Source organism: Theropithecus gelada, chromosome 1 (genome assembly GCF_003255815.1).
Source record: "Theropithecus gelada isolate Dixy chromosome 1, Tgel_1.0, whole genome shotgun sequence".
Classification (NCBI taxonomy): domain Eukaryota; kingdom Metazoa; phylum Chordata; class Mammalia; order Primates; family Cercopithecidae; genus Theropithecus; species Theropithecus gelada.
The window spans coordinates 80689794-80703197 of record NC_037668.1 but is presented as its reverse complement, the minus strand read 5'-3'; the positions used below and the strand labels follow the sequence as shown (position 1 = coordinate 80703197).

The window sequence follows — 13404 nt, the reverse complement described above, 5'->3', positions numbered from 1 at the left end:
AAAAAAAAAAAAAAAAAAAAAAAAAAAAGAAAACATTAATGAACATAATACTAGAGGCTATACACAATTCAGAAAAAAAATCTGAAGAAACACAAACGCGTAGGTACAGTTAGGTAAGTTAATAGCATAGTAGCTAAGAGTGTGGCACTAGAAGAAATCTACCTGAGCTTAAATCTCTGCATCTGACTAACTGCACAACTTCATTTACCAGTTTAATTCTTTGTTTCCTCATCTGTAGATTGCAGGTGGTAATTAAGAGCAGGGGAGAAAAATCTGGTTATAATAATCATCACTATTATTACTGATTCCTTTTTTTGTTGTTTGTTTTGGGACAGAGTCTTGCTCTTTTGCCCAGGCTGGAGCGAAGTGGCGCAGTCTCAGCTCACTGCAACCTCCGCCCCCTGGGTTCAAGTGATTCTCCTGCCTCAGCCTCCCAAGTAGCTGGGATTATAGGCACATGCCACCACACTGGCTACTTTTTGTATTTTTAGTAGAGATGGGGTTTCACCATGTTGGCCACACTGGTCTCGAACTCCTGATCTCAGGTAATCCACCCACCTCAGCCTCCCAAAGTGCTAGGATTACAGGTATGAGCCACCGTGCCCGGCCTACTAATTCCTTCTTTAAGCTTGATTTCCTCCCAAAGCATGGATACATTTCCTTTAAAATCTTTGAAGATACCAAAATTACTGAGAAACATATATAGCAATAAGAGGCCATTTTTTAAAACTGTCACCCCTGAAAATAGTAAAATAAACAAAATGAGCATCTTTTTCTACTTATCTAATGTATATTATATTTAGTACTAGGTACTTAGCATATACTACCTTAATTAACCATTTTTCTTTTTTTTTATCTTTCTTTTTTGACATGGGATCCCACTCTATCACTCAGGCTGGAGTACAGTGACACAATTATAGTTCACTGCAGACTCGAACTCCCAAGCTCAAGCAATCCTCTTGCTTCAACCTCCTGAGTAGCTGAGACTACAGGTGCATGCCACCATGCCCGGCTAATTTTTTTTTTTTTTTGGTTAGAGCCAGAATCTTGCTATGTTGACCATGCTGGTCTCAAATTCCTGGCTTTAGGTGATCCTCCCACCTCAGCCTCCCAAAGTGCTGGGATTACAAGCATGAGCTTTTCTTCTCATTTAATTTTTGTAATAAGTGTATTAAGTATTTTTTATCACCCCAAAGAAAACTGATTTGCCCAAAATACATGGCTAGTAAGAGACAGAATTGAGAATAAATCCAGATATGTCAGCTCCAGAATTCCCACTCTTTCCATTATTCCCAAATAGCCTTCTCTTTCTTTATAACATTATTTTGCTCTTTTTTTTTTTTTTTTTTTTTTTTTGAGAGGGAGTCTCACTCTTGCCCAGGCTGGAGTGCAGTGGCCCAATCTCGGCTCACTGCAACCTCCACCTCCCAGGTTCAAGTGATTCTCCTGCCTTAGTCTCCTGAGTGGCTGGGATTATAGGCCCATGCCCGGCTAATTTTTGTATTTTTAAGTAGAGATGGGGTTTCACCATGTTGGTCAGGCTGGTCTCGAACTCCTGACCTCGTGATCCGTCCACCTAAGCCTCCCAAATTACAAGTGTGAGCCACCGCACCCAGCTATTTTTTCCATTCTTTTTTTTTTTTTGAGACAGAGTCTCGCTGTGTTGCCCAGGCTGGAGTGCAGTGGCACTATCTCGGCTCACTGCAAGCTCCGCCTCCCAGGTTCACACCATTCTCCTGCCTCAGCCTCCCGAGTAGCTGGGACTACAGATGCCCGCCGCCACACCCGGCTAATTTTTTGTATTTTTAGTAGAGATGGGGTTTCACAGTGTTAGCCAGGATGGTCTCAATCTCCTGACCTCGTGATCCACCTGCCTTGGCCTCCGAAGGTGCTGGGATTACAGGTGTGAGCCACCGCGCCCGGCCTATTTTTTTCATTCTTATCTCTATTATTATACTTTTTAGATTTTGTTACAACCATATCTACATAGCTGTTTTTTTTCTATTGTACTGTTTGTTATGGGTAGAATTTATAGATATAATTCAGTGTGAATTCTAATTACATAATTATAATTCAGTGTGAATTCCCTAACATCTTGTAAGGCAGCAAGTATCATTCATTTGATATCATGGGTACTCTATACATATTTATCAAATGAATGGTTTACTTTCTCATTATATACATAATTTACAAGTCATGGAAAAAGGGAGTCTCTTATTTGACTTTTCTATGTAGTATTACTATTCAAACACCTCATGCCAGGATTTTAACAGGCATGTTTAAATATACTTTTTGCCTCTAAGTCTTCCCTAAGACATTTTTTATTTTTATTTATTTATTTTTTAATCTTTTTTTTTGAGACGGAGTCTCACTGTGTCTCCCAGGCTGGAGTGCAGTGGCGTGATCTCGGCTCACTGCAAGCTCCGCCTCCCGGGTTCACGCCATTCTCCCGCCTCAGCCTCCCAAGTAGCTGGGACTACAGGCGCCCGCCACCGTGCCCGGCTAATTTTTTGTATTTTTAGTAGAGACGGGGTTTCACCATGTTAACCAGGATAGTCTCGATCTCCTGACCTCGTGATCCACCCGCCTTGGCCTCCCAAAGTGCTGGGATTACAGGCTTGAGCCACCGCGCCTGGCCAGACATTTTTTATATCTACTCCCTTTAAAGCTTTTTAAAGTCTTATTTCCTCAGCTGATTATAAGCAAGCAAAATCGTATATCAGATATTTAAATTATCTGCTTCCGCAAAGCATAAAGCACAACCTTATGTGTGTAATAGAGTCTCTACATTTTCTATATAAATAACAAAAATCACAGAGTTTTACAATTAGATAGGTGTTTTGTTTTTTTCTGGAGATAGGGTCTTGCTCTGTGACCCAGGCTGGAGTGCAGTGGCGTCATTATGGCCAACTGCAACCCTGACCACTTGGGCTCAAGCAATTCTTCCACCTTAGCCTCCTGAGTAGCTGGGACCATAGACATGTGCTACCATGACTGGCTAATTTTTAAATTATTTGTATAGACGGGGTCTCATTATATTGCCCAGGCTGGTCTTGAACTCCTGGGCTCAAGCAATCCTCCTGCCTCGGCCTCCCAAAATGCTGGGATTACAGGCATAACCACTGTGCCTGGTCTTAGATAGGATCTTAATACTTATGTGGACCCCAATGGTTCAAGTAATTTTCCCAAATTCGCAAAGTGAGTTTACAAGCTAGATCCTAGGTCATCTGACTCCTAGTTCAGGGTTTTTTCCATTTCTGTTAAGGAGTAAAGCTGCATATATGAAAATAAATAAATACATTTCTTTAGAAGTATCCAAAAAAAAATTTTTTTTGTTTTGTTTTGAGAAAGGGTCTCACTCTGTCACCCAGGCTGGAGTGCAGTGACACGATCACGGCTCACTGCAGCCTTGACCTCTTGGACTCAAGGGATCCTCCCACCTCAGCCTCTGGAGTAGCTGGAACCACAGGCATGCGCCACAATGTCCAACTTTTTTTTTTTTTTGGTAGAGAAGGGGTCCCATTCTATTGCCCAGACTGTTCTTAAACTCCTGGCCTCAAGTGACCCCCTCCTGCCTTGGCCTCCCAAACTGCTGGGATTACAGGTGTGAGTCACCACATGCCTGGTCACAGAAAGTTTTTATTAAAATATAAAATGTCGGCTGGGCGCGATGGCTCACGTCTGTAATCCCAGCACTTTGGGAGGCTGAGGCGGGTGGATCACGAAGTCAGGAGATCGAGACCATCCTGGCTAACACGGTGAAACCCCGTCTCTACTAAAAATACACACACATAAAAAAGTTAGCCGGTCGTGGTGGCAGGCGCCTGTAGTCCCAGCTACTCAGGAGGCTGAGGCAGGAGAATGGCATGAACCCAGGAGGCAGAGCTTGCAGTGAGCCGAGATAGCACCACTGCACCCCAGCCTGGATGACAGTGCGAGACTCCATCTCAAAAAAAAAAAATATATATATATATATATAATGTCAGAAAATATATAATACTGCCTGAAAATAATAAACATGAATATCTAGTAGCCTGCATGAAGGAGATTATAGACTTACCCTGACAATGAAGAGCTCAGTACCAAGCTGTGCAGTTTGTTCTGTAGAAAGCTGCAAGCAAGTAAAAAACAAATTCAATGTCCAAGAACTCACTAATGTGAGTTTAATATCATTCACTGTACCTGACTCCAAAGGTCAGACTAAAATCTCTGATCAACTTGGAATTCTGCCATATATCTGTTTTTGGGAGGCCTGCCTCGGCCTCCCAAAGTGCTAGGATTACAGGCGTGAATCACTGTGCCCAGCCAAATTCTGCAATATCGAATGTAGCTTGAATAAGTAGGTTGGCAGAGAGATTTACTAATCTTTCTGGCACACAGATTTTGGCGGGAAACAGTAAATGTAGTGAGAAACAGCTGCCTACAGAAAATTATTCATCAAGAGTTCAGGTACCTTGGCAGCCAGGATGGAAATGATAGCAACAGCCATCCTTTGCATGTTTTGATCCTCATGGTTGCAGAGCCACTGCATGACAAGCTTGGCTGCTTCAAACCTGAAAACACATAAAGGGTTTCATGAATTAATGATGGAGGCCAAGGCACAGTTTCAGAGTTCCAGCTAGGAACTGATGCTACAACTTAAATATGTGAAAAGGCAAGGGAAAATTCCTCTTAACTGGTAGAGAGTAACAATTACACTCAGTGCTTTAGAGATGATGCCATATTATTAATTCTGACAACATTTTGTAAAGAAAGAAGGGTTTGGAAAATATGATTCCAACTATCTGGCATTTCATCTTCTAGAATTATAACATACTTCTATTCTGTATTTCTAAATTATAGTGATTTCCATATTTTAGTTGTAATTTAAATATTTTCTGGGTTCCTCATAGCACCTAGCACAACAGAAACATTCATTCATTCATTCACAAACATATATTAAACTCTTGCTTTGTGCCAGATATTGTTCTTAGTGCTGGGGATAGAATAGTGAACAAAACAGAAAAATGTCCCTACTTTCATAGAGATTACACTCTAGTGAGGAAGACAGGTAATAAATTGGATAAATAAGTAAAATACATAGTATGGTTAGGTACTGACCATATGTTATGGAAAAAAAAAAAATAACGCAGAAAAAGAGGATATGAAATGTTGAAATTTTATGTAGGGTGGCTACGGAAGGCCTCATTGAAACTTTTGAGGAAGTAAGAGAGATAACCATATGGGTATTTAGGGGACAAGCATTCCAGGCAGAGGGGAGGGGAAATACAACAGCCCTGAAGTGGGTATGGGCACAGAAATGTCAACAAATAGCATGGAGGTCAGTGAGGCCAAAGCAGAGAGAACAAGGGAAGAGTTCTGAGAGAAAAAGTCAGAGGTAATAGAGGCACCAGATCACATAGAGTCTAGTGTATTAGTCCATTCTTGCATTGCTATAAATAACTACCTGAGACTGGGTAATTTATAAAGAAAAGAAGTTTAATTGGCTCATGGTTCCACAGGCTGTAAGGAAGCACAGCTGGGAAGGCCTCAGGAAACTTGCAATCATGGTGGAAGGCGAGACTGGCACATCCTACATGGGTGAAAGAGATGGAAGGGCAAAGCCAGAGTTGCTACACACTTTTAAACGACCAGATCTCATGAGAACTCTATCACCAGACAGCAGTAGGAGATGATGCTAAACCATTAGAAAACACCCCCATGATCCAATCACCTCCCACCAGGCCCCATCTCCAGCACTGGGGATTACAATTCAACATGAGATTTGGGTGGGGTCACAAAGCCAAACCATATCATTAAGGAACTGGCTTCTACTCTGAATGAGAGGGAAAGTCATAGAAGGCTTCTGAGCAGGAATATGACATGAGCAGGACTACTCTATCACCTGTCTTTGGAATAAACTCCAGGAGGGCAATGACAGAAGCAGGAGAGTAGTCCTGAGCAGTAATTCAGGAGAGAAATCACTTTTAGTCTACTCCAAGTGGTAGAAACAGAAGTGAAGAGAAATGGTTGAATTCTAGATACATTTTGAAGATAGAGCTGGATTTGCCAAATAACTCAATGTGGGATACAAGGAGAAAAATCAAGATGAGGTCAAGGAATACATCTGATTATCTTACCCATAGTTTCATCCTTAAGACTCAGATCAAATATCACTGCCTTTGAGGTGGTTTCTTTGACATGTTTATCACTGCCTTCTTAGCTCCTTAGTACTTTAGGTACAGCTGTCAGAGATCCACAGTCATCTGCAGACTCACTTGAATCCCTATTTGGCCTGTGCACTCCTTGAGGGTGGGGACTATATATTCTATTTAGCCCTTTATGCCACACAATCAATACAGTGATCGAAACATAGTGTTTAATATATGTTGACTGAATGATTACTTTCAGGTAGATTACTACTCTACAACTTCCCTTAAAATTACTATTACCTTCTTTCTGTTTCCAAGGCCATTTCTGATTAGGCCCATTACTTGTATTCTTCTACAATATATTCCTAACTGGCTTCCCTGTCTCCACTGGTTTCCAATCAATGTGTGCCTGCACATTAGAAATAAATAAACCTCTGGCCAGGCGTGATGGCTCACACCTGTAATCCCAGCACTTTGGGAGGCTGAGGCGGGTGGATCACAAGGTCAAGAGATAGAGACCATGCTGGCAAACATGGTGAAACCCGTCTCTAATGAAAACACAAAAAATCAGCTGGGGGTGGTGGTACATGCCTGTAGTCTCAGCTACTCGGGAGGCTGAGGCAGGAGAATCACTTGAACCCAGGAGGCGGAGGTTGCAGTGAGCTGAGATCATGCCACTGCACTCCAGCCTGGATGACAGAGCAAGACTCCATCAAAAAAAAAAAAAAAAGAGAGGGAGGGAGGGAGGGAGGGAGGAAGGAAGGAAGGAAGGGAGGGAGGGAGGGAGGAAGGAAGGGAGGGAGGGAGGAAGGAAGGAAACAAATAAACCTGTCTGAGGACTTAAGTATGATGTCACTCCCGTACTCACAGCATTCTAGGACTTTAGCGTGGGGCCATATCAAGCTTTTTTCCTGCCTACCCTATGCTTTCTGCAAAGTGGATTGTTCATTAGTCCTCACACATGCCCACAAGTATGAGGTAACACAGGCTAGTGGTAAAGTGTAGAGATTCTCCAGTCAGTTCTGGGTTTGAATTCTAGTCCTACTTAATGTTAATGATAACAATAAAATAAATTATTTTATCATGTGAGGCAATGTAGTCAAGTTGTTAAGAACATCATACACTTTGGAGTCAGCCTGGATTCAAATATCAGCTCCACCACTTATTAACTTTTTGTTTGTTTTTGAGAAGGAGTTTCACTCTTGTTGCCCAGGCTGGGGTGCAGTGGCACAATCTTGGCTCCCTGCAACCTCTGTCTCCTGGGTTCAAGCGATTCTCCTGCCTCAGCCTCCTGAGTAGCTAGGAGCTGCCATCACACCTGGCTAATTTTTTGTATTTTCAGTAGAGACAGCGTTTCACCATGTTGGCCAGGCTGCTCTACAACTCCTGACCTCAAGTGATCCACTTGTCTTGGCCTCACAAAGTGCTGGGATTACATGCATGAGCCACGCGCCTGGTCTAACTTTGGGACTCTGACCAAATTCCTTAACCTCTCTGAACTTCAATATTCTTATCTGTAAAATAGTAATAAAAACTGATTCCAGGCTGGGCGTGGTGGCTCACACCCGTAAAACAATTCAACCAGCTCTCATCTTCAGAGTAACATAGCATGGATGAAAAAATGGAGGACCTGGAGTCAGACTGAATTTAAATCTAGACTCTGCTACTTACTATCTTATTACCTCAGGCACGTTACTAATCCTTTCTGTGTCTCTATTTCCTCATCTGAAAAATGAAGATCATAAGAGTAATGATTTCACAGGATTGTTCTGAGGACTGAATAAGCATACATAAAACACTTTGGCACAACGCCTGCCTGGCAGTAGTAAGTGCTTCATACATGTTAGTTTTTACCATTTTTATCTCAAGTGCCATAACAAACATGAAATCCTTAATGATCATCAGTCAGACAGAATCTTTCCTTCCTTGTGTGGGGGCCCAATGCATTTCATTAACACCTCTTCTATGAAAAATTATGTCTCATGTAATATTCATTCATTCATTCATCCATCAATCCATTAAATATCCACCCAGGCACTAGAGACAAAGTGATGAACCAATCATAGCCTCTGACCACAAAGAAGGTCAATTCTAGCACAGTACATTTGCTAGATGAGAGGTAGGCAAACTATACAGCCTGTGGATCTGGCTGCCTGTTTTGTAAAGTTCTGTTGGAACACAGCAATATCCATTTGCTTATATATTACCTATGGCTGCTTTTGAGGGACAACAGCAGAGTTAAATAGCTGCAACAGAGACTCTATAGCCCATAGGCCTAGAGTATTTATAATCTAGCCCTTTAAGAATAAACATTAAGGAGTAGAATATAATCTTTAGGAGAGTGACTATGTCTTTCCTACCTGGACTTTGTTACAATGATGAGCACAGAGGTTCAATATTTCCAAAATAAAATTAGCAATCTACATGAGATATATGTAGTTATATTTTCATCCAAATTGCTTATTTCAAATAAAAAAATCACAGTAAAATTGCTGCTTGAAGGCCAGGCGTGGGGGCTTATGCCTGTAATCCCAGCACTTTGGGAGGCTGAGGTGGATGGATCAGCTGAGGTCAGGAGTTCAAGACCAGCCTGGCCAACAAGGTGAAACCCCATCTCTACCAAAAATACAAAAATTATCTGGGTATGATGGCACATGCCTGTAATCTCAGCTATTTGGGAGGCTAAAGCAGGAGAATCGCTTGAACCCGGATGGCAGAGGTTGCAGTGAGCTGAGATTGTACCATTGCACTCCAGCCTGGGCAACAAGAGTGAAACTCTGTCTCAAAAAAAATGAAATTGCTGCTGGAGAAACATACTTTTCATTAAATAATGAGGTATAAATTTCCTTTCAAAATGCCATTATGAAAAAATTATATTTTAAGACCAGGTATGGTGGCTCATACCTGTAATCCCAGCACTTTGGGAGACCGAGGTGGGTGGATCACTTGAGGTCAGGAGTTTGAGACCTGCCTGGCCAACATGGTGAAATCTTGACTGTGCCAAAAAATACAAACATTGGCCCAGCGTGGTGGCACATGCCTGTAGTCCCAGCTACTCAGTTAGCTGAGGTAGGAGAATCACTTAAAACCAGGAGGAGGAGGTTGCAGTGAGCTCAGATTGCACCACTGCACTCCAGCCTGGGTGACAGAGTGAGACCCTGTCTCAAAAAAAAGAAAAAGAAAAATTATGTTTTAAAATAGTAAAATAAAAAAACACTTTTTAAGCTCCAAAATAACATCTTAGAAAATAAAGGTCCCCTTAATATTTAATGGAATCTAGTTATATGGCCTCCCTTAACCGCTCCTTAAAAAGTTTCTTCCATAATTCAATACCAAATAATGATAAGAATAAGAGATATGTTACCAAAAAAAAAAAAAGAAAAAAAGAAAAAACACTGGACCTAGAATTAGAAGACCTACGTCTTTTTTTTTTTTTTGAGACAGAATCTTGCCCTGTCATCTAGGCTGGAGTGCAATGACGTGATTTTGGCTCACTGCAACCTCCACCTCCCGGGTTCAAGTGATTCTCCTGCCTCAGTCTCCCGAGTAGCTGGGATTACAGGCATGCACCACCACACCCGGCAATTTTTTGTATCTTTAGTAGAGACAGGGTTTCACCAGGCTGGTCTCGAACTCCTGACCTGGGGATACTCCCACCTTGGCCTCCCAAAGTGTTGGGATTATAGGCGTGAGCCACTGCACCCAGCCAGACCTGCATCTTTCTAACCTTGCAGTTATTAGTCACAAAGCCATAGTCAAGACAATCTCTATATATGTCTTAGTTTTTTTTATCTTTTGAATGGGGATAATAATGCTCATAGCTTACAATATTATGTGGATATCTTGAAAACTATAACCAATATAAATTCCTAAGCAAAGGACAATGGGTCAATTTGCTATCATGAATGTCAAAGCACTAAATTAAAGAAAGTAGATTTAGCATTCTACAAAATAACCCTCAATTCTATCTACTCAATTAATCTTATAAAAGAGATATCCTAAAGGGTAAGAAATGATCCAAGACAGATTTCTAACATTCTGGTTTGCCCCACATTAAGTTCTAGAACTATCACTTGCCTGTTAAACGGAACATCTTGAAGGATCCGGTCACTGCAAAGTGAAAGGAGGCAATTCTTCTGTAACTAAAAAATCAAAGGAAGAAAAAAAATCCTAAATAAAATATCACTTTGTTATCTTTGAACCAAGGTAGCTTATATATATATATATATATATATATATATATATATATATATATAAATAAAAAGAAGACTGATGAAACACCAGTTATTTCTTACAACCTTTATCTGCCCCCCTAGTATTGAAAGGCTGACTTCCAGGAGACCCATACAAATGTACTTGTACCTTTTTTTTTTCCTTTTCCATTAGATGAGAAATAGGGCAATAAATAGGATAACTACAGCTAATCTCCTTGTTTCTGGTGGCCTATGAAGTAACCTTGTCTTCTGTATTTTTTGAGGTACAGAGAATGACAAAAACAGTGGCTGAAAGTTTTACCTGTTGACATAGAATCAAAGAATATAGACGAGCCTGCTTGGAAGACTCTAACATAGAGTACACAGAGGGTAGTGCTCTACACATTGGCTTCTAAAGAGTGACTGATAGACTTGGCTCTATCTTTTAAACAAAGTTTAGACCAGCACAATTAAACAAGAGTAAATGAAAATATGAATAATTACTTGACACAGTCAAGGTGCACCATCATAATAGAAAGGTGATTCAAGTTATTCCTGTGAAGCAAAATAAGAAAATAAGTGTGGGCTTAAAAAAAAAAAAAGTCATAGTATATATATACTACCAATTTTTTTTTTATTTGGACACATGGCTTTGATATTTTTTAAAGGCTTTAGTGTACAACTGGAAGATTTCTTACCTAAAGAAGACTTAATGTAGGGAATTCAATCATAGAAGGCAAAAGTCAGATTAATGGGATATATACAGCTAGTCAAGAAATAGAAAAACATATAAAATGAACACCCTATTTGCTTCATGGAAGATGTAGAAAGATTACATAATAGAAGAAATGGCAGAGAAAAGGCAAAGTGGTAGTAAATCCCAGGTGAATGATACGGAATGGGTTAGGTACAAGTGTAATTAATTAAGAGGTTTCTCAGGAAGTTTTATATTCATCTCAGATGGTCAAGGTGCTAGGACAGACTCTGCTTGAGGATCCATTTACCTCCCCTAAAATATGAATCATAATCTGGCAGATTGATTAGTGGCATAACTTTCCTCCTTCACCATTTTTCTCCTCCCAAATAAACACAATAATTTGTACAGGATCCATAGAAGTAAGAAAGGCAATAATGCTATTCTAATTACCTCCGCTTAGAAAGCCCATCCCTCCTGTTCTTTTAGCTGGAAAACGCTTAATTTTCCTTCACAATTCAACTCAGGGCAGAGATATTACCTCATTGAGGAAGACTTCTTAATTTTTTTGCTTGTTTGTTTTTGAGACAGGGTCTCGCTCTGTCACCCAGGCTGGAATGCAGCGGCACAATCATAGCTCACTGCAGGTTCAAACTCCTGGCGCTCAAGTGATCCTCTTGCTTCAGCCTCCCAAAGTGCTGGGATTAAAGGCAAGCCACAGTGTACAGCCTCTAATTTTCAAATTGTCCTAAGTGCCCCTCCTGGGCTCCCAACAGCACTTGTTTCTCTCAGTACTTGCTACACTATGCTACATTATGTGTTCCTATATCTGAATGCTTAGAACTCAGCACAGGTGCACACAGTCTGAATTCAACAAAGCGCTAAGCTTAACTGAACTAATGGCTAAATTAATAACAGAAGATAAATTTCACCGACTGCACTTGAAAAGCACCACAGGCAGAAATGGAAAAGAGGAAGACTTCTGCTGTAGTCTTCAATTTCCGCCCAGCTAGAGTTTTGATTTTGGGGGCTACAGTCTGAACTATGCAAGTATTCAGGAATTTTCTTTAAATTTTTTTGTTTGTTTGTTTTTAAGGAATTCAATGTGGAATCAAAATTTCCTGTGCTGGCATTCATCAAATCTGGCCCTAATCTGGTCATCACTGGCCTCATCCTACACTGCCCTTCCTACACTCCAGTCACATGCAACTTGCCCTTCCTGGAATGCCTGCACATTCACATATAGGTCCACTGTTTTTCTGCTTTTCTCCATGGGAAATCTTTTTCATTTTTCAAGATGTGAGTCAATGTCACTTCCCCTTTGATATCCTGCCTGGTACCTTGTCCATACACCAATCCAGGTGGCAGAATTAATCATTCTCAAGTTTCTGTAGCACTTAGTTAAAATAGCTGAAGACAATTTACATAATAGTTTACCGTATTTGCATTTCCAACTAATAGTTGAGTTCCCAGGGTTTTTTTTTTTTTTTTAATTGAATTGTTTTTAAATGTTTTTACTAAATAAGAAATACAAAAAAAAATTTACAAAATATATGTAGGCATAAGGCAGTGCTTCTCAAACTTTAATGTGTACACAAATCACTTGGAGATCTTTATAAAATGATTCTGTAAGTCTGGGCTCTCGAGATTCTGCCTTACTAACAAGCTTGTAGGGGATGCCAACACAGCTGGTTAGCAGAACACACTTTCAGTAGCAAGAGTGTAAGGAATAACAATACAGTGAATACTACCACTGTGTAGGTGTACCTACCACTCAGTTTCAGAAAAAGAATCTATTACCAATAGTACTATTAGCAAGCCCCATTTGGCCCCCTCTTTTCCCTCTCATTTCCCCTCAGAGGAACTACTAGTCTAAATTTTGTGTTTAACAGTCCCTTGCTTTTTATCAAAACATGTATTTATATTCCTAAATAATGTGCCATATAGTTTTGCAAGTTTCTGAACTGCAAGTAAATTGAATCACATGTATGTACTCTTCTGCATTTTTAATACCCAACTTGTAATTGAGATTGATCAAGGTTGTCATCTGGAATTGTAATTCATTCATCATTCACTGCTTTTAAGTATTCTGATGTGTGACTAAACACAGGCTGATGGACATTTGGTGCTTGGTGTTTCCAATTTGTTATCATTATACACAGTTACACAGTGCTACTGTGAACTTCTTTTTTTTTTTGAGATGGAGTTTCACTCTTGTTGCCCAAGCTGGAGTTCAATGGTGCAATCTTGGCTCACTGCAACCTCCTCCTCCCAGGTTCAAGCAATTCTCCTGCCTCAGTCTCCAGAGTAGCTGGGATTATAGGCGTGTGCCACCACGCCCGGATAATTTTGTATTTTTTTTTTTTTTTTTTTTTTTTTTTTTTTT

General features: G+C 40.4%; 1 protein-coding gene across 2 annotated transcripts in view; it reads right to left on the bottom strand.

Annotated features, from left to right (window-relative positions):
- Nucleotides 1-13404, bottom strand: part of ZYG11B (zyg-11 family member B, cell cycle regulator) — a 103849-nt gene that overhangs the window by 27130 nt on the left and 63315 nt on the right. For both annotated transcript variants that reach the window (XM_025404848.1, XM_025404855.1), the window contains exons 6-8: nucleotides 10209-10273; nucleotides 4454-4553; nucleotides 4061-4111 (exon numbers count right to left, since the gene is read on the bottom strand). In XM_025404848.1, coding sequence (XP_025260633.1) covers nucleotides 4061-4111; nucleotides 4454-4553; nucleotides 10209-10273 — 216 coding nt within the window. The remainder of the gene's footprint in view (nucleotides 1-4060; nucleotides 4112-4453; nucleotides 4554-10208; nucleotides 10274-13404) is intronic.